Source organism: Trachurus japonicus, chromosome 12 (assembly GCF_045865225.1).
Source record: "Trachurus japonicus isolate A0001 chromosome 12, Traja_1.0".
NCBI lineage: Eukaryota > Metazoa > Chordata > Actinopteri > Carangiformes > Carangidae > Trachurus > Trachurus japonicus.
Window position 1 is genome coordinate 1,933,989 of NC_140918.1, and position 20,179 is coordinate 1,954,167.

Below are 20,179 nucleotides of genomic sequence, written 5' to 3' on the forward strand. Positions count from 1 at the left end.
GTTTTTGTGTTGTTTTGTAGCTTCTGTTCTGGGCTTGAATGTTTCAGCTCCGCTCTCAGACGATAACATGACTCTGTTGGTAAGTGATGACATCACTCACATCAGCTGCACAAATCTGACCCTGATGTTTATGAAGCATCAGTTTTGTATCTTTATTTTGTATTTGTTAAGGTGCAGCAGTGACTGTTTCAGTCAGTCTTGTATAAAGTAGAGTTAGTATTTAGCCTAAAAATGACTTTGGAAGAAGTTAAAAATCTCCTCCTAGATTTTTACTTCAGCAATAGACTTAAACTAGAAAGAGCATTCCCTAACGGAAAATGCATGTGAATGCTGAAAGCCATTGCTGAAGCCATGCTGAATTAGCAGAGGAAATTGAACCCATGGCTTTATGATTGGTGACCTGACACACTAACCTTTTGACCACAGAGAACCTGAAATACAAGGAGCTTTATACAATCAGGAATCAACCAGTAGTTTCAGAGTTTGATTGTTGTTCCAATGTATTTCCTATGGGACAAAAAAATGTATATTTTTAAAAGTATAAATAGGATGAAAGAGAAAAGTAATTCTGATAATGTCCAGGAAAAAGCTGCACGTTTTGATATGTGAATTGTTGAAATAGCACAAAGTATGCAGGACTAGAGGAGGTCCATAAAAAGGCGGAAAGTAGGGAAAACTAGAAATTGTATTTCCTGAAGGAAATATGTGTAAATGCTGAAAGCAGCTGAACGCCATTGCTGAATTAGCAAATGCAATTGACAAATAGTGCAAGTGTTTCATTCACCAAAAAGAAATTAATAATCTCCTTTTAGATTTTTACTTCAGCAATAGACTTAAACTAGAAAGAGCATTTCCTAACGGAAAATGCATGTGAATGCTGAAAGCCATTGCTGAAGCCATGCTGAATTAGCAGAGGACATTGAACCCATGGCTTTATGATTGGTGACCTGACACACTAACCTTTTGACCACAGAGAACCTGAAATACAAGGAGCTTTATACTATCAGTAAAGACTGTCCAATGGCAGCTGAATAGTTGAAAGTCAAACAATGATTTCAAAGGAGGTTAAATCGAAAGCAACTCGACTTAGTTATTTGTCTAGGAAGACGTTTCACCTCTCATCCAAGAGGCTTCATCAGTTCATGTACGCATCTGACCAGGCTGGGACTGGTCCAGTCAAACAATGATGTGACATGACTGAGGCAGGAATCAAAGCCATGACCTCATGATCAGTCAACCTTTACTCTGCCACCAGGCCACAGAGAGCCTGAAATCCTGAGTTCTATACTGTCATTATAAATCAAAGCTGTTTGAATGCTAGCTGAAAGTCCTGTGAACATTTTACAAGTTGAACGAAGTGTGTAGCTTAAAATAGGTTAAAGTAGGAATGAAAGAGACTAAAGTTTTAAAGACTGTCATTCATTGCAATGTGATGATGTGCTGCAAACTGTGGTATGAGTCTCCTAACTTTCAGCATTCACACCATTGTTTCAGCTTTCTGCATTCACACTTGTTTCAGCATTCTTTCAGCGTTCACGCTATTGTTTCAGTATTGTTTCAGCTTTCTGCATTCACGCTATTGTTTCAGTATTCTTTCAGCTTTCTGCATTCACACAAAGAAAATGGCGGACACTAACAATCTGATATTTACTGGACTTTTTTATTGTGGTTTCTTGTAGTAAAGTGTTATATTCAGGGTCCCCACAGCTTATAAAACATCAAATTAAAAAGACTTTTCCAGGAATTTCCAGACGTAATTCCTGCAAATTCAAAGACCAAACAGTGTATTTACTGAAAGTCAGTGGAGGAAAGACCAGGAACAATCTTTTAATAAAATGTACCAAACAATTTCCTGTGAACACTACAGGTTTGATTCAATAAATCAGATTTTATTTTGTAGTAACGAGGAAGGAAGACACAAGGGGAAATGTCAGAAACATAAATAACAAGTTAAAGTACAGATACATGATATATGATATATGATATTATTTAAACACAGTCGATTGTTTCTTTGCTCTGTATTTTCTTTTCTGTTGTTATGGCCTCTTTTCTCTCTTCTGGGTCTTCCTTCTCCTCCTCTTCCTCCCCCCATTCTGTGTAGTTTAACCTGACAGACCTGGACTGGAGTCAGCTCAGTAAGAAGGAGTGTGTGAAGTACGGGGGCACGTTGGTGGGGAACGCCTGTAAGTACGTCCCCGACCTCGCCCTCATGTCCTTCATCCTGTTCTTCGGCACCTACTCCACCACCGTCTCTCTGAAGAAGTTCAAGTTCAGCCGCTACTTCCCCACTAAGGTACGACTCACACTCACCTGCATGTGGAGCTGTTTATTTATTATCTCTGCATGGAAATAGAGACGTTCCTTATTTTTCTTATTGTCACCAGAGAACAAACTACAGAAGCCCAGAGAGGAAAAAATTGTTAGTTTGTTGTTGTAGTTCTCATGTCGGCCACTAGAGTTTAAAACACTGGTCATTGGAAGTTGGCTCATCATGTTTGATTTTCTGACATTATGATGGAGAGAATAAGAAGAGAACAAGGTTTTTTTTGTTTTATTTCTCTTCTAAATTAAAATGTGAAGTACAATGTCTTGTTTATCCAGAGTTTCTTGTGCCACCGTCTGAACAGGTTTTTTGCAACAGACCACTGTAGTATTGATTTGATAAATTAATAAATGCTTAATAGTTATGTATTATAAAGTATCACCAGATTTACATCATCTTCTTTTTTAAGCACTTTATTTAGAGCCTTTTTTCAGGTGACAGAACAACAAACAGCCAATCAAACCGGCCCACCAACCTCTCACAGAAAAAAATGACAATAATAGAAAAGCAGTATAGCTCTGGAAAAAATTAAGAGACCACTTCGAAATGATCAGTTTCTCTGGTTTTACTATTTACATGTCTCTAGGTGCGTTTCCATCAGCTGTTTAGATGCATCGAGATGTATCGCATCGGAAAATGATGATGGAAACGCTGCGATTCGAATTAAAATCCCCTGATTCGCACAAACTGAAATACGCTCGCTAGGACCGGGTTTTGGTTGATGATTCAAATTAAGTGACATAGCGCACTTTCACCCCATCTGCTCCTGTGTTTGCAGTTCACTCACAAGACAACATCAGGGTTTCACTACATGTAATTAATTGTGGCGCACCGCCACGGCAGAATAAAAGCCCCCACACACCTTCATAATGATGTTACTGCACTTCTTCATAGTTCCTCCTCAGTAAAAACGAAACTTATCAACCAGCGCGTCCAGCGTTTACCATTAATAAAGTCTCTCTCTCTCTCTCACACACACACACACGGACAGGTCGCGTTATGAAGGTAATAAACATATGCGCTAAATCGCGCTAATGTGTTCAAATCAGACCGTCAGTCTGTCCGGGGGGGGGGGGGTACATAGTCCGTAGATGGAAACACACACGATTCGAATTTCTTTTAATGCGCATTTCCCAGTAATTCAAATCACTTTGGATGGAAACATGGCTTCTGTTTGACTAAAATGAACACTCTTTGTTTTATTCTATAAACTACTGACAACATCCCTGAAAAGTATTGTTTATTGGCAGAAAATGCCTTTTTTTTAATTGATCTGGAGAAGAATTTAAAATAAAGATTGGTCAATGATAAACTAATGTTGATTAAAAGCAATTTTTCATTTATTGCTCATCACGCAACACACAGTCATAATAACGAATGCAATATAAAATTACTCATCAAAATAAAAAAAGAGTGAAAATATTTTACACATGAATAGTCATAAAAAAAGGAAAAGTGTAATAATGAGACAACAGGAGGACGGGTGCAGTTTAACAGCTTAAATTTAGGGCTGCAACTAAAGATTATTTTCATTAATGATTAATCTGTCGATTAAACGATTAATCGATTAGTTATTTGGTTAATAAAATGTTTAAAAATATCAAAAATATCAATCAATCAATATTCACATTTAAATGTTAACTTTTTTTTCTTAAAAAAAACACTCAAACCAATTATTCAATTATCAGAATAGTTGATGATTAATTTAAATGAACTGACTTTTCCCTTTAAATGTTAAATTACATAATAAATATGATCGTCCTCTTTATCTCTTACTGCTCTGCTCCACTGTCACTGACACCTTCACTGGTAACAGCTTCACTTTATTACCAGTGTTAACGTATGGAAACATCTTCTGAGTGAAAGTGTGTGTGAAGGTGTGTATGTGTGTGTTAGTATCAGGATCAGAGAACGACAGTTTTCCTCTGTTCAAGTCCAGATTCACTCTGATCCTCTGGTGCTTCTTCTGCGCTGGGAGATCAGTCCATTCAGTTGACGGTGACATTGCTTGGTATTTACCTTCATAGAACCCTAACGCCCATGATCCAGACCATGGGCTGTCTCCCTTCCTCTGCTCAGACTCTGTTAACACACCCAGTGACCACCCTGTACTGTCTCCAACCTGGACATCCCAGCTGTGAGTCCCTGAGTTAAAACCCTCAGAGCTCAGGACAGAGTGGTAATCATCAAACCTCTCTGGATTGTCAGGAAGCTGCTGTTTGTCTCCTCCATGTCTCACACTGGTCAGATCTTCAGACAGGATGAGTCTTGGATGAGCAGTGTTTGGGTCCAGAACCACAGGACTGTAGGAGACCATGTCCTTCATCTTGTTCCAGATGTTGAAGGTCAGGTTGCCCAGGTGTTTGGCCTGGTCTATCAGAGCTCCTGAGTCCAGCTGTGGATCCTCCAGCAGGGGGCGCTGCTGGACTCTTTCCACTGCAGCCTTGTAGTTGAGCAGGAATGAGACGTCTTCAGCTCTCAGCTCGTCCTCTGTGGCTCTGACTGTGTGTGAAAGAGCTGCTATCTCTCTGCTCAGAGCCTCCATCTTCTCCTTCATCCTCTGACTCTTCTGCTCCTCTTCCTCCCTCAGTGCATCCATCCTGGCCTCCTCTTCCTCTTCTAGAAACTGGTGAAGCTTCTTAAACTGCTCCTTAATCTGCCTCTCTGTGTGTCGGGCCTGGACCTTAATGTGTTTTGCTGTTTGACCAAACTTCACTTGAACTTCTTCAAAACCCTTTAACTTCTTCTTTAAGGGCTTCAGAGTTTTCTCAAGTTCCTTCTTGAGTTGTGAAGCAGCTTCATCGATGGGTTTGATTCTGTGTTTGGTGTGTTTTTCTGAATCTCTGCAGACGAGACACACTGGCTGCTGATGGTCCAGACAGAAGAGTCTGAGTTTCTCAGAGTGCAGACTGCAGAGAGCCTCTGAAGATCTCTGCTCTCTCTGCTGTAAGAAGCTCTCACACAGGTTCTTCAATGCCAGACTAAGAGGTGGTTTGTCTCTTGAAGATCTTCTCTTACAAACTGGACATAGTTTATCTTGTTTCTCTCTCCACCATCTCTTCAGACAGTCTTTACAGAAGCTGTGGCTGCAGGACAGAACAACAGGATCTCTGAAGACCTCCGTACAGACCGGACAGTAGAAATCCTCCTCTGGTCTGGAAGCCATTTAGTCTGTGAGTGAAGCTGAAAACACAGCAGACAGGAAGTAGAGTCAGTCATGGCTCCCCTCCCTCCTCTACTGACTTGACTGAAGTTTACTGTGACTCTGAGTCCAGGTTTTAGTCAAACTCACCTTCAGTGTGTGGAGTGTCAGCAGGTTGAAGCAGCAGTGTTGTAGCTGGACTCACTCACAGGAAGTTGTTGGTTTGGTCTGAAGCTGAATCTGATCGTCTCTTCTTCAGTCTGCGGCTCTGAGTCTGCGACTGAAGAGGAAGTGCAGCAGTTTCCTGGTTTATGAGCCATGTGAGGGGGCGGAGCTTTGTCAAACTGAAAGTTCAGCAGGATGATGCAGCAGCTCTGTTTAGTTTCTGTTTGTGGAACATTTAACGTCTAAAGAGTCTGAATTCCTTAGTGGAGAACTTCAAACACAGGCTGCAGAGAAGAAATTAGTTCAAGACACCATGACAATCAAACTTTTGCAGGATGTGCTTCAGTTACAACTTAAAGGAACTAAATTTATACTAAATACAAACTTTGATTCCAGCTCAGTTTGGAGGAACTTGTACTGAAACTACTCCACAACATTTATTGTTGTGTAGCTGCAGGAGACAAAGCTGAATATGAATCCAAGTCAAGACAACATTTTATTATGTTGATAAAAAACAGTAACAAGTGAATATTCAGCTGTTGTGATGAACTGACACATTGATACATTTTAGATAATTCTCTCTGAGTCCAGGTTTTAGTCAAACTCACCTTCAGTGTGTGGACTGTCAGCAGGTTGAAGCAGCAGTGTTGTAGCTGGACTCACTCACAGGAAGTTGTTGGTTTGGTCTGAAGCTGAATCTGATCGTCTCTTCTTCAGTCTGCCGCTCTGTGACGGACAAATACCAATAAAGTTGTTCTGGGACTTTGTCCTCTGCGTTAATAACTAACTTGGTTTATCTCAGGTGAAGCCAGGTGAGGGGGCGGGGCTTTGAAAAATGACTGAATGTTGAACAACTCAGTCCAGATGAATTGTAGAAATATTGTAGAAAAAATATCAGGAAAAAAGTGGTTTAATGATGCAACAGCTCTGTTTAGTTTTTATTTGTGGATCATTTAACGTCTAAAGAGTCTTAATTCATTATTCAAACACAGGCCTGCAGTGAAGAAATGAGTTCAAGACACCATGACAACAGAAATGCAGCTTTTATCAAACTTTTGCAGGATGTGCTTCAGTTACAACTTAAAGGAACTACATTTATACGAAATACAAACTTTCATTCCAGCTCAGTTTGGAGGAACTTGTACTGAAACTACTCCACAACATTTATTGTCGTGTAGCTGCAGGAGACGGAGCTGAATATGAATCCAAGTCAAGACAACATTTTATTATGTTGATGAAAAACAGGAACAAGTGAACATTCAGCTGTTGTGATGAACTGACACATTGATACATTTTAGATAATTCTCTCTGAGTCCAGGTTTTAGTCAAACTCACCTTCAGTGTGAGGAGTGTCAGCAGGTTGAAGTTGTTGGTTTGGTCTGACGCTGAATCTGATCGTCTCTTCTTCGGTCTGCCGCTCTGGGACAGACGAAGTCCAATAAAGTTATTCCTGGGACTTTGTCCTCTGTGTTAATAACTAATCTGGTTTATCTCAGGTGAAGCCAGGTGAGGAGGCAGAGCTTTGAAAAAATGACTCCATGTTGAACAACTCAGTCCAGATGAATTGTAGAAATATTGTAGAAAAAATTTCAGGAAAAAAGTGGTTTAATTTCTCCAGAAATGTTTACACATTTCTAATCCTAGAAATAGGTGGTAAAATCTCTAAAAAAAAAAAAAGAAAGAAAGAAAAAAAAAAAACAACTGGTCAAATTTAAAAAAAATTAAAGTTTAAAAAAATTCTAAAAAAAAGTGATAAAATTTCTAAAAACAAAAAAAAGAGTAAAATTATAGTAATAAAAACTGGCAAAGAGTATTTTTTAAAAACTTTATAAATTCTACGAAACAGTGGTAAAATTTCAAGAAAAAGTTGGAGACCCCCTTGAACCCTTTACCCCATTTTGAGAACCATTGGTTTACAGCAAATGAATTGTCTATTAGTTTATAACTTTTAAGCAGACCGGATGACATTCACTATCCCACTTAGTACCATATCACCTTTCAATATTAAGTGTAAATCCCCAGGCTGTACTTTTAGCTGAATTTGGTTCTATTTCAGATTAAAAACCATAGATAGGTAAAAACAAGACTGGCTAGGATGATGATTTGTAATGACAGATTAGAAAAATGAAATAGTTGTTTATCATGATTAATAACCGGTATTATTGATAGTAATAGAGGGCCTCAAAATAAAATTTAGCTCAGGGCCCCATGGAGGCTTGGGCCGGCCCGGGGTCTCTTAATATTTTCCAGAGCTGTATATCTACATAGTGATGAAAATTAGCCTCTTAGCTAACTCGGGTACATTTACATTTGTCTTTACAATGTTTTATTAAAGCCTCAGTATGTAGGAATTCCCCCCATCTAGCGGTGCGGTTGCATATCTGAACGTATTCTTGATGTTGCATTCAGGTGAAATGGGGCAGACGTCAGACAGACAACAGACGCTGCATGTAACAGGATAAACAAGCGTCTATGTAAACAAGTGGTCCGTGACAACATGTTGTCATGGTGATGTGGTATTGTTTTACCGTCTTTCTCTGGTGGAGTAAAATGACATCCGGTTGGTTTGCCGACGGCCGTCTGCCTGACTGCACCTGAATGCAACACCGGTGCCTCCGTCCTTCCTCACACTACACAGTGGTGACAGTTTTAACAGGCCGAGCCCACAGCTCCGCTCAGTTTCCGTGGTTACCTACGGTCACGATGCAACATGGCCGCCTCGGTTCGGTGCGTCGCCCACTTATGTATTTGTAACGACTTGTAACAACTCATTCTAAGGAACCAGAAAGCTTTACTTTGGATGCAGCTGTGATTCACCTTCAGTCAAATACGGATTTATGAAAGACAGGTTTGATTTTTGATAATAAAAAGCCAAATAAGTTACACACTGGGGCTTTAAAGAATGTAGACTGTACATTTTCAAATAGCCTAAAATAATAAAAAATAAAAACATACAGATGTACACCCACATATATACAGTAATGTATGTTCTGATTTACATCTTACTAAGAAGCAGGTGAAGTTTAGAGGCTCAGACGAAACTGTTGGTTTGTTCACAATAAGAAAAATATAGAAACTCACTTTTAATGCTAAAGAACATCTGCATGAAACATCCTCAGCTCCTGTAAACCTCCTCCTGCATCACACCCCCCTCTCTCCCTCTCTCTCCTGCACGCCCCCCCCCCCCTCTCCTGCATGTCGTGTCGTTCCTCTTCCTCCTCCAGCTCCGTTCCCTCGTCAGTGACTTCTCCATCATCATCTCCATCCTGCTCTTCTGTGGCCTGGACCTGCTGCTGGAGCTGGACACGCCCAAACTGCACGTTCCCACGGAGATCAAGGTCTGACCCCCGACCCCCGACCCCTGACCTCTGACCTCTGACGTCTGACCCCTGACCCCTGACCCCTGACCTCTGACCTCTGACCTCGCTGCATGGACGAAGGCTGTATTAGAAACCACATACTATACTGCTAGTACATACTGATTTGGCCAAAATGCAGTAGTATGCAGTATGCAAACAAAAGCAAAATCTGCAGTATGAGAAAAATTCGGGAAATATCTCCAGTATGTATCTGACCAGTCTACATTGCGTACTGTATCCCACAATGCAATGCTCCCCTGACGTCTAACCGTAACTAGAGACGGTAGTGTATCTCGGTGTGTATACAGAACATACTAACGCAGTATGTAGTAGGCAGTACGGTAGTATGCGGTTTCGAAAACAGCCGTAGTTTTTATATTTCATTAGTTTTTCTGTTTCATTCATCAATTTATCTTCTATTCTCCTTCTTCTCTTCTCTTTGTTTCTTCATGTAAATCGCCCACTCCACATCTGTGTTTGTCCACCTGTGTCTTCGTGTGTGTGTGTCTTTGTGTGTGTGTCTTCGTGTGTGTGTGTGTGTGTGTGTGTGTGTGTGTGTCTTCATGTGTGTGTGTGTGTGTGTGTGTGTGCAGCTGAGGAAGCTGATCAGTGATTTTTCCATCTTCATGTCCATCATGTCCTTTGTGGGTCTGGACATGTTGATCGGTCTAGACACGCCCAAACTAATCGTTCCAACCGAGTTCAAGGTATTTGATTTTTATTCGTCAACACATTTAAACCCGATCAGCAACTTCTTCTTCCTCTTCTCTGCATGTGTAACAGTAGGTTTGTGTTCGTGCATGTCGACACTGTGTTTACATTTATCTGACTGTTTACTTTTCAGATTAATACGATTTTACATTTAGAAATATGATAAAATAATGAAATACCAGACATTAAATCAGTGGTTTCTAACATTTATGACTTGAGAACTCTTCATATGGTTTAATAAAAATAAGCAAAGGGGTGAAATCAGACGATATCCAATCATAACAGCAGTAAAAGCCAGAAATGTAACCACAGGAAGTGCTTTTATTTTGATAGTGTAAAAACAGGATGTGACATTGTTAGTATAGGAAGTACATTTACTTTACAACAATACGAAGCAATAATATTTAATTTATATATTTATTCATAAATATTAATATTTTATACAGGAAAGAGTTTAATATGACACCGTATTGTAACCAGAGTAAGTAACTGTGATATTTTAAGTATAGGAAGTTCTTTTTATGTGACTCTGAAACAACAGGAAGTACTTTAATTTACTATTTTAAATGTGTTGCTTGATTGATTGATTGATTGATTTGGATCCCCATTAGCTATGGCAATGCCAAAGCTATTCTTCCTGGGGTCCATACAACATATTTACAGTGTATCAATGGAATTTATGTCCTATACAATACAATCCATGTTCAAATACAACATAAAACACAAAAAAAACAAAAAACAAACAAACAGATACACAACACAAAAATACACAGACAATACAAGACAGCTCCCCAGCGGCACGTAGAATTTACACATCATAATGTCATAATGTCAATACACATATAATATTGGTCACACAATAAGTCTCCTTCCTTGTTTTATTGAGACTTTTATTTTGTTAAATAACCTGAGTTCTTCTCCCTTCCCTGCATGTTGCTCCGTTTTAGCTGCTTGATCGTTAATGTAGATGTGAAGATGTTTAATCAGTTGTTTAAAGCAGAAGTAAGTGATATATTTGTGTTAATCTAAGTCTTAAATAGTTGTATCTTCCGACAGCAATCACTTACATAGAGTGTTTGGTCTGAAACACGGGTCTGTCAGTCACTCTGCTCTGCTCTGAGCCCAGGAGAAAACTTTCCTTGTATCCTACAACCTTTATCCAATGAGGAGAGAGAACGGCATGCAGGGCTGTGTGTGCAGCCAAGGAACGCCGTGAATGTGGCGACGTAGGGACGAGGACTGTTATGGTGCGTTCAAGGAAACTCGTATTTTTCCGACCTGTGAAGTGGTACCAGTTCGATCTGGTACGAGTTCACGGGTCAGAAGTTACGAGTGGCCGTTATAGTGACTTTCACAGGTAAAACAGGTCGGAAAAACACGAGTGGGTTGCCTGGAACGCTACAAAGTCGTAAGTTGTGACTTGAAGCTGTAATTTACGATTTCAAAAGCCTGCCAGGAACGCAGCATTAGCCAAAACGACCGGACCACTTACTTCTGCTTTAATCGTGATATTTTAAGAACTTAACTGATATTTTAATTATAGGAAGTTCTTTTTATGTGACTCTGAAACAACAGGAAGAACTTTAATTTAGTATTTTAAACTGTTTTTAATACAGTATGCAATTTCAAGTGTTTTTTTTGTAAACTATATATTTTATTGAGACTTTTATTTTGTTAAATAACCTGAGTTCTTCTCCCTTCACTGCATGTTGCTCCGTTTTAGCTGCTTGATCGTTAGATGTGAAGATGTTTAATCAGTTGTTTAAATGACCTTTATGACCCGTTCACCCTCTCCCCTGTCTGTCTCTCTGTCTGTCTGTCAGCCGACGCGTGCCGACCGCGGCTGGCTGGTGATGCCGTTCGGTAAGAACCCGTGGTGGTGGTACATCGCCAGCTTCGTGCCGGCGCTCCTCGTCACCATCCTCATCTTCATGGACCAGCAGATCAGCGCCGTCATCGTCAACAGGAAGGAGAACAAGCTGAAGGTCGGCGACCGCCACACACTCACACACTCACACTCACATTTATCTCCACAGGAAGTAACACAGACCGATGTGGTGAGGAACATGAATTATTATTATTATTTTAACTTATTTCAGTTTCATTCTAGAATCATATTCATCATATCTTCTGTTTTCTCATTTTCATTTCATTCATTTATTAGTTTATTTGTAATGGGACTCTAATGGGCATATTCATGAATATATGCTACAAAAGATAATAATTTGTTCTCAAGACCTAATTTCCATCTGCAAGTTTTCAATACAACGTAGTGCTGCTTATAGGTACACGATAACAAGACAGAGACTAGAATAAGAGAATAAAATAATAGAATTAAACAAAATAAGATAAAAGAAAATAGAATAAAACATATCACATGAATAATATGAATTGGATTCATGTTGTATATATGGGTTCCTCACTGTAACAGTATACCCATATCTTTTTAAAGAACATGTATTATTTCATAATTAAAATCTAACTTAATTTTTTTTTCCTGCTCTTATATTCTGTCTATAGTAGATATTCATTTTATGACCATGAAATATCGTTTCATTCCTATTTTTCCCCTTTTTTTCTTCTCTTTTTCCTCTACGTATTTTATTTCTCTCTTTTTTTTCTTTATTTTATATTATTGACTTGTTTATTTAATTTAAAGGAGGCAGATTGAAAATAAAAAAGCACAGGGAATTAACTTCAACTTAAAGCTGTACAGAAAAGGAAATTGAATGTGATTCCACTCTGGGTCATAAAATTAGTGTAATAACTCATCTATCAGACGATGTAGGCCAAACTTTGTGCTAAATTCTATTTTTGAGTAAATCCTGGATGAATGTGTGGTATTTTTTTTTCCACATTTGATAATGCAGGCGCACGGATTATACGTCAGCCTGTACACGATTCACCAGCCACTGATATTGGATCTGTCATCCGTCAATCAAACGTCTGAGACACACACACACACACGGAGCTCGGGCTCGGCCCAAGCTTTGAATATCCCGCCCGCTCGATAACGACCAATCAAATTTGTTTTCCTGACTCGGGTAAACTCGTGTTGCAGCTCGTGACAACTCGGTGCGACAAACAGGACAAACGGCCGTTTCTGTACACCTTTAAATACAGTAAAGATGAAGTGACGATGAGTTTAATGGTTAAAATAAGAAGAGAAACGTGTCGTCTTACTGTTTTATTTACATTATTTGTATGTGTGTGTGTGTGTGTGTGTGTGTGTGTGTGTGTGTGTGTGTGTGTGTGTGTGTGTGTGTGTGTGTGTGTGTGTGTGTGTGTGCGTGTGCAGAAGGGCTGTGGCTACCACCTGGACCTGTTCTGGGTGGGCGTGCTCATGGCCGTCTGCTCCTTCATGGGTCTGCCCTGGTACGTGGCCGCCACCGTCATCTCCATCGCCCACATCGACTCCCTGAAGATGGAGAGCGAGTCCAGCGCTCCGGGAGAGCAGCCGCAGTTCCTGGGAGTCAGGTCGGACACTCACACATACGTATATGAGTAATATTTTACTCAACATTCATGATAAATCTATTGAAATGTCATGTTTTTTAATTGTATTATTTTGCATAGATGTCTGCTTATGACAAAACAAAATATTTATTTACAGTATGTTTGGATATGATACAGTTTGTTTAAATTACCCCCAATTTCCAGTTAATTCCCATAAATTCCCCAAAATTCCCATTATTCCCATACATTCCCATAATTCCCATGCAACCCTAGTATTAATCCTTGTTAAACTTCAGCCCTGTGATGAACAATCAAGTTACTGACGTCCTTTATTTCATAAAATATTCATCCTGTAGTGGCGTCATATGGATGTAGAAAAAGATATTTGACCAGAAAAAGGAAGGGAAATAAAAAAAAACAGAAAATAAATTTCACATATTTGTTGGAAACACACAGAAAATTATTATTATAAACTTGTTTTTAGACTCTATATAACTGTTCTGTGAGGTCTTGTGGATCAGGGCAAAAAGAATAAGGGCTCTAACTATGATAGAAAATATATTTAAAAAAATATATAAAAAAGAAAATATATTATTTACATTATTTACAATAATACCACACTTGTCCAATTTCCATTGGCTGTACAGGTTTTTCTATCTTGTTTCCTACAGCGAACAAACTTTCTCCTTCCATATGAATGAGGCTCATGTCTTGTGTAAAATGCATAAATGGTATAAACAGGGTTCAAACTTAACTTTTTTGCTCACTGGCCAACTGGCTAGTGAGCTTTAAAAATCTACTGGCCAGAAAGATTTTTTACTGGCCAAAAATTATGTAGGCTATAGCTGTTTTGTATATTTTTCATTGTGTTGAACTGTTATAATACACTCATAAGCATTTTTAACACATATCATAGCTATTAGCATATTCTTGTGTGGAATAAAGGAGTCAAGTTTGCCTTTTTTCCCTAAAAGGTTTATTTTAGGGATGCACATGGTTATTGGTTTAACCGTTAACCTATAACAAGAACTTGACCGAATAATACTATCAGTTATTTATATATTTATTTATTAGCTCCTTATGTCGTCAACTCATGGGGGCGTGTCGACATGTGCAGACTTCCACTGCCTTCAGTCATATTATTTAGTAGCTAAAAGTTTCACAGGAGGACTGACACTGTGCACCATGAAGGAAGATCAGACAATAAATGTAGCTACACGGACATAGACGTGCATCACCTGTAATAACGGCGCTGCGATAAAAAAATTAAAAAAAGAGGTGGCAGCTCTCCTGCAGCTCCACAGAGGAGCTGTCAGAGGAGCTGCTGGTCCTCTCTCTTCAGTCTGGTGTTTGGCTGCACTTTCAATAAGAAAAGTTCCATATGAGCGCGATCAGCTGAGACAGAGCACAATGGATGTGGCATTGATCAGATATCGCAGCGCACATGTTTATTTAACGGCAAAAAAAAACATCGCTCCAATTTTTTTTTTTTTTGCCGTTAAATAAACATGTGCGCTGCGATATCTGATCAATGCCACATCCATTGCTCACAGCCGGGTCGGGAGGAACAGTAACAACAACGAAGTAGTTGGATTTTTTTCACTCGCCAGAGTGGCCAGTCAGCCGGCTTCCTTTACTCGCCAAAGCATCAAAGTTAGTCGCCACTGGCGACTGGCGACCGCTAATTTTGAACCCTGGGTATAAATCTTATTTATTATTTATTGCATTTACGGCTGATTTTCCGATAATCGCAGTCATACAAGGCAACAGTCAAAGTATCTTTAACGTCCCCAACAGGGAAAACAGGTTTGCAGCCAGGAAGATGCACACACACACACACAGAGACATTCAAACACACTGTACAATACACAGACGGACGACAACAGAGAACACGTCATAGTGGGCAGATTAAAAGAAGCTAAAATAGGATTAAAAAGTAATAAATCAATGAATAAACAGCATGAAAGTGTAAAGTGCAGATGCAAAGTGTCCAAGCAGGTGTAGATGTCAACAGCAACCATCTGGATGTAAATGGACGGGGATGTTTGAGGCAGGACGGCTCCTCTTCTGTGTGAGCTACAGACTCACCAGGCGACTCTTTGTAAAGACCGAGGTGTCCAGCTTTCAATTAAAAAAGAATCACGTCGCTGTCATCCGGCGTTCTGGAGACAGACGTGAAAGAGTAAAACAACACCGACCTGAGAGGGTTAAACTGTAAATGTGTGTGTGTGTGCAGGGAGCAGAGGCTGACAGGGATCCTGGTCTTCGTCCTGACTGGACTCTCCATCTTCCTCGCCCCCATCCTGCAGGTGCGTCCACTCAGACCGGTTGAATGTTTCTGTGATGTCATCATCATCGTCGTCTTTAATTTAACCCTTTACCATCTGACCTCATTTTGACCTCTGACCTCTGCAGTACATCCCCATGCCGGTGCTGTACGGAGTCTTCCTCTACATGGGCGTGGCCTCGCTCAGCGGCATCCAGGTATCTGTGGCACGATATGGCACGAAAAATAATATCAATCAACCTGCTGCTGTAAAAAAAAATACACTGCAAAAACTCAGTCTTTCCAAGAATATGTGTCTTATTTCTTGTCAAAATGTCTCATTTCTAATCAAAACTAATCTCTTTTCACTTAAAATGAAACTATTAACTTGTTTTTAGATCATTTTCACTTGTTTCAAACTAATTTTAACTTAAAATAAGTAGAAAAATCTGCCAGTGAAAGCAATTGTTTTTGTGCTTGTAGTGTAATAAGAAAGAAAAACTTGCTCCACTATCAGATTTTTCTACTTGTTTCAAGTGAAAATCAGCTTGAAAGAAGTAAAAACAAGCTACTTTTTAATGTGATGAGTCTTATTTTAAATAGAATGCGATTTGTTTTGACTAGAAATGACATTTGGACGAGAAATAAGACAAATATTCTTGGTAAGATTTTGAGTTTTTTGCAGTGCAGCGTTTATCGTATTTATGTTTTAGGGATGGGCAATGATTTTGGGATAATCAAATAGTCATTCAATGAAAAAAAAAAAAAAAAAAGGAATAGTTTATGAGACTATCGTCCCTTTTTAATGTGGCAGAAGGAGAAACATGGTGTTATTAATAAAATATTAAGAATAAAACAGGAGAAATGTGTGTTTTTATTTACAATCTAATCCATCACTTCATTAACTCTTATATAAAACACAGAGAAGCAGGATTTCTCTGCAGTAACAAACTGGAACCAGGCTGCAGGAATGAATATCTTAAGGATTGATTAACTATTGCCATTATCTCTCATTGATGTGTGTGTGTGTGTGTGTGTGTCAGTTCTGGGAGCGGATCAAGTTGTACCTGATGCCGGCCAAACACCAGCCGGACTTCTCCTTCCTGCGTCACGTCCCTCTGAGACGAGTCCACCTCTTCACGCTGGTCCAGATGGTCTGTCTCGCCGTCCTCTGGATCCTCAAGTCCACGTTCCTCGCCATCATCTTCCCCGTCATGGTGAGACGAGCAGCAGACCATCATAATGCTTTTCTCCCGATTCGATTCTTCTACGATTTTTTGGATGCCGATTCGATTTAAATTGTGATTCTACGATATTGCCGATTTTCTCGATTTTTAGTCTGCAGCATTTTTAACACCAGTGAAACAGTTGAATGATTATGATTCTCTACAGACTATTCCAGGAACCATATTTCCTCAAAACATACACATCAGTGTCAAGTCAGTTTTTAAGGTTTATTCAGTAGCAATATATATGTTTACTCTCTTTTCAAAAGCCTGGATTGCAATAAAAGAGACAAAAATAAAAGAGTATAGAAAAAACAGGCTTCTGAAACCTAGATAGATATAGACTGAGATAAACTGCTACATTTTAACATTTATCTGCACACAAATACTGTAGGAGCCTATAAATTAACATACTCCATTATAAAGTGAACTTAAAGGGATACGCCAAAAAAAATTTTGTGTCTTGCCTCACTCCCGAGTCCATGACCAGCAGATAGACACCATCCTTTCGACTGTGTGTGCAGTAACAAGGGAGATAGAGCCGTATCGCCGTAATTAGCTTAGCTCAAACACTGGAAGTGTATGGGTAGTGTTAGCCTGCCTCCACCTAAAGTCGCTAATTAGCTTAGCTCAAACACTGGAAGTGTATGGGTAGTGTTAGCCTGCCTCCACCTAAAGTCACTAATTAGCTTAGCTCAAACACTGGAAGTGTATGGGTAGTGTTAGCCTGCCTCCTACCCGAGCTGAAATCAGCAGTCAGAAGCTGATTTCATTTTAGCTCTAAACTCTGTAAATATTTCACTTTATCCACATTTCAAACATGTTTAGGTGAGAAAGTAGCCGTTTAGATCAGCAGTGTGTCGTTAATTTGTCTAAATACCAGCTGTTTACTATTTTGTTCGGACGAATTCGGCGCTACTCAAGCTAGCCGTTGTGACCAACGCACTTCCTGTTACTTTAACAAAATAAAACACCCGTTGCCCTTTACATACAGAAAACCACGACGACAGAATTTGTGCTTTTACTTTGAAATAGGAAGCTAACCTACCCTCGATGTAGCTAGCTTGAACCAAAATAAAGCGTCTTTGCTTGAACCCTCCGTTTTGACCGATCTCGTCCCGTTAGCGGCATTTGACCGCTCAAGATGCCTTACCGGAGAGTTTTGTCAGCTCTGAGACGAAGATCAGCCCGCCGGTTTCCATTTAGAGTTGCTGAAGAGTTTCTCTGATGACTTTAGGTGGAGGCAGGCTAACACTACCCATACACTTCCAGTGTTTGAGCTAAGCTAATTAGCGGCAGGCTAACACTACCCATACACTTCCAGCGTTTGAGCTAATTAATTACGGGCGATACGGCTCTATCTCCCTTGTTACTGCACGCACAGTCGAAAGGATGGTGTCTATCTGCTGGTCATGGACTCGGGAGTGAGGCAAGACACAGAAAAAAAAAAGTTGCCATACCCCTTTAACATTTATCTGCACACAAATACTGTAGAAGCCTATAAATTAACATACTCCATTATAAAGTGAACTTAAACCCTTTTCAAAACCTGGACTCTCTTGATGTAAAAAAGGCGAACAAATGCACATTGCACAATATAAAAAAAAACAAAATCAATTTAAAAATCGTCAAATAAAATATCGTGATACTTATGTTAATCGATTTTTTCTCAGATCCTGGGTCTGATGGTGGTCAGGAAGCTTCTAGACCTGATGTTCTCCCAGCACGACCTGGCCTGGCTGGACGACATCCTGCCCGACAAGGACAAGAAGAAGAAGGAGGACGACAAGAAGAAGATCAAGGAGAAGAAGACCGCGGCGGCGGCGGCCGAGACGGAGAGCGACGAGGAGGTGAGCCAATCAGAACGCAGTCTCGGTCTGTGACGTCACGGCGCTGTGTGTCGGTCCATCGGCCGTGTCCTGTTTGTTCTCTGACTAATACTCGACGTTTCTCCTCTTTGTCCCACAGTGCTGCTGAAAAGGCACTGTATAACACTTACTACACTCTTCCTCTTCCTCCTCCTCCTCCTCTTCCTCCTCCTCCTCCTCCTCCTCCTCCTCCTCCTCTTCCTCCCACTTTACAAACTCTGCTAGCGTCTTCCTGCCTGTTTTACGTCCTGAAGTAACAGTGTTTCAGATTAAAGGACGAAGATGGAAATGTTTTATATCTCTGTTACTGTCATGAAACCCTGAACAGAGCTCCTTCAAAATAAAGGTAGATGTTTCTACTAGAGCTCCTTCAAAATAAAGGTAGATGTTTGTGTTAAAGCTCCATACAGTATAAAGGTAGATGTTTGTATTAAAGCTCCATACAGTATAAAGGTAGATGTTTGTGTTAAAGCTCCATACAGTATAAAGGTAGATGTTTGTGTTAAAGCTCCTTACAGTATAAAGGTAGATGTTTGTGTTAAAGCTCCATACAGTATAAAGGTAGATGTTTGTATTAAAGCTCCATACAGTATAAAGGTAGATGTCCATGTGTAGTGTGATTATAAAGCAGCTCTAGGTTCTATATTAATACTGTGAAAGTATCAAAGCCTCAGTCCACAGAGAAATGCACACAGCCTGGATTCAGAAACTGAACCTTAAAACCAGCCGTCAGGACTTCCTGTCACTTTGTGATGTCACAACTAAGCCCCGCCCCCTCACCACCTGGACAACACCGTCCAACAACTTGCAGGATTTTTAGTTTCTCTCAGTGTTTTAAAAAAAAAAAAGAAAACAGAACTATAAAACACGTGCGTCCTCGTCCTTTATGCTCCGTGTGTTTGTCCTGCATGATGATGTCACTCCCCCCCCCCACAGCCCCACAGCTCCGCCCCCCCCTCCAGTGAAGACCCCCATGGAGGCTGCAGAGCCAGACCCCACCCACGTAACTCCCCCCACCCAAAAAAACCAGACCTGTGACTGTGAGTAGCTGCTCCTCTGTCCCAGCAGTGTTGGTGTTGGTGTTTGTGTGTCACGTGGATTTGTTTGGATTTGTTCCTCAGCCTGTTGCTTTCACATGAAAAAAAAACACAAAAAATATATAAAAAGTTATATTTTTTCTGACTTAACGAGATTTTAAAATCCGGCGAGAAGCTTCAACCTTCACGTAACGTTGAACCGCTGTGGTGGAGTCAGCTTCCACTTCATCATGGATCTATTAGATCTATTAGATCTATTATTGTTTTGTGCTTCATGTTTATACGACAGGAAGAGCGTATAAGGACTGATTTCAAAATAAAGGTCACCTCCCAAAATTGATTCATAGTTGCATTGCATAGTTTGCAAGGTGATGTAGGTTTTCAAAGTAAAAGCCTAACGACACTAATGTTTCTTATTGTCACTGTGTTCCCTGATTCAGATGGATGTTGAGAGGAAACAACCTATTTAGAGCCGCAACAATTAATCGAACAATAATCGATTATTAAAGCAGATATCATCGGCAGGCCGTTTCGGCTAATGCTGTGTTCAAGGCAGGCTTTTGAAACCGTAAGTTACAGCTTCAAGTCACAACTACGACTTGGTAGCGTTCCAGGTAACCCGTAGC

General features: G+C 40.0%; 2 protein-coding genes across 3 annotated transcripts in view; one reads left to right on the top strand and one right to left on the bottom strand.

Moving 5' to 3' along the window:
* The window catches only part of LOC146976784 (electrogenic sodium bicarbonate cotransporter 4-like), a 54,961-nt gene that overhangs the window by 29,975 nt on the left and 4,807 nt on the right, over positions 1 to 20,179 (top strand). The window contains exons 16-24 of one of the 2 annotated variants that reach the window (XM_085792564.1): positions 21 to 79; positions 2,102 to 2,293; positions 8,855 to 8,968; positions 11,524 to 11,685; positions 12,999 to 13,177; positions 15,393 to 15,465; positions 15,572 to 15,640; positions 16,466 to 16,639; positions 18,322 to 18,498. In XM_085792564.1, the coding sequence (XP_085648690.1) occupies positions 21 to 79; positions 2,102 to 2,293; positions 8,855 to 8,968; positions 11,524 to 11,685; positions 12,999 to 13,177; positions 15,393 to 15,465; positions 15,572 to 15,640; positions 16,466 to 16,639; positions 18,322 to 18,498 (1,199 nt within the window). Of the gene's footprint in view, positions 1 to 20; positions 80 to 2,101; positions 2,294 to 8,854; positions 8,969 to 9,582; positions 9,697 to 11,523; positions 11,686 to 12,998; positions 13,178 to 15,392; positions 15,466 to 15,571; positions 15,641 to 16,465; positions 16,640 to 18,321; positions 18,499 to 20,179 lie in introns of both variants that reach the window. The other variant, XM_085792563.1, reaches the window with a different exon arrangement.
* On the bottom strand, positions 4,089 to 5,489 carry LOC146976785 (nuclear factor 7, ovary-like). Its single transcript, XM_085792572.1, has one exon. The coding sequence runs from the start codon at positions 5,487 to 5,489 to the stop codon at positions 4,089 to 4,091; it is 1,401 nt and encodes a 466-aa protein (XP_085648698.1).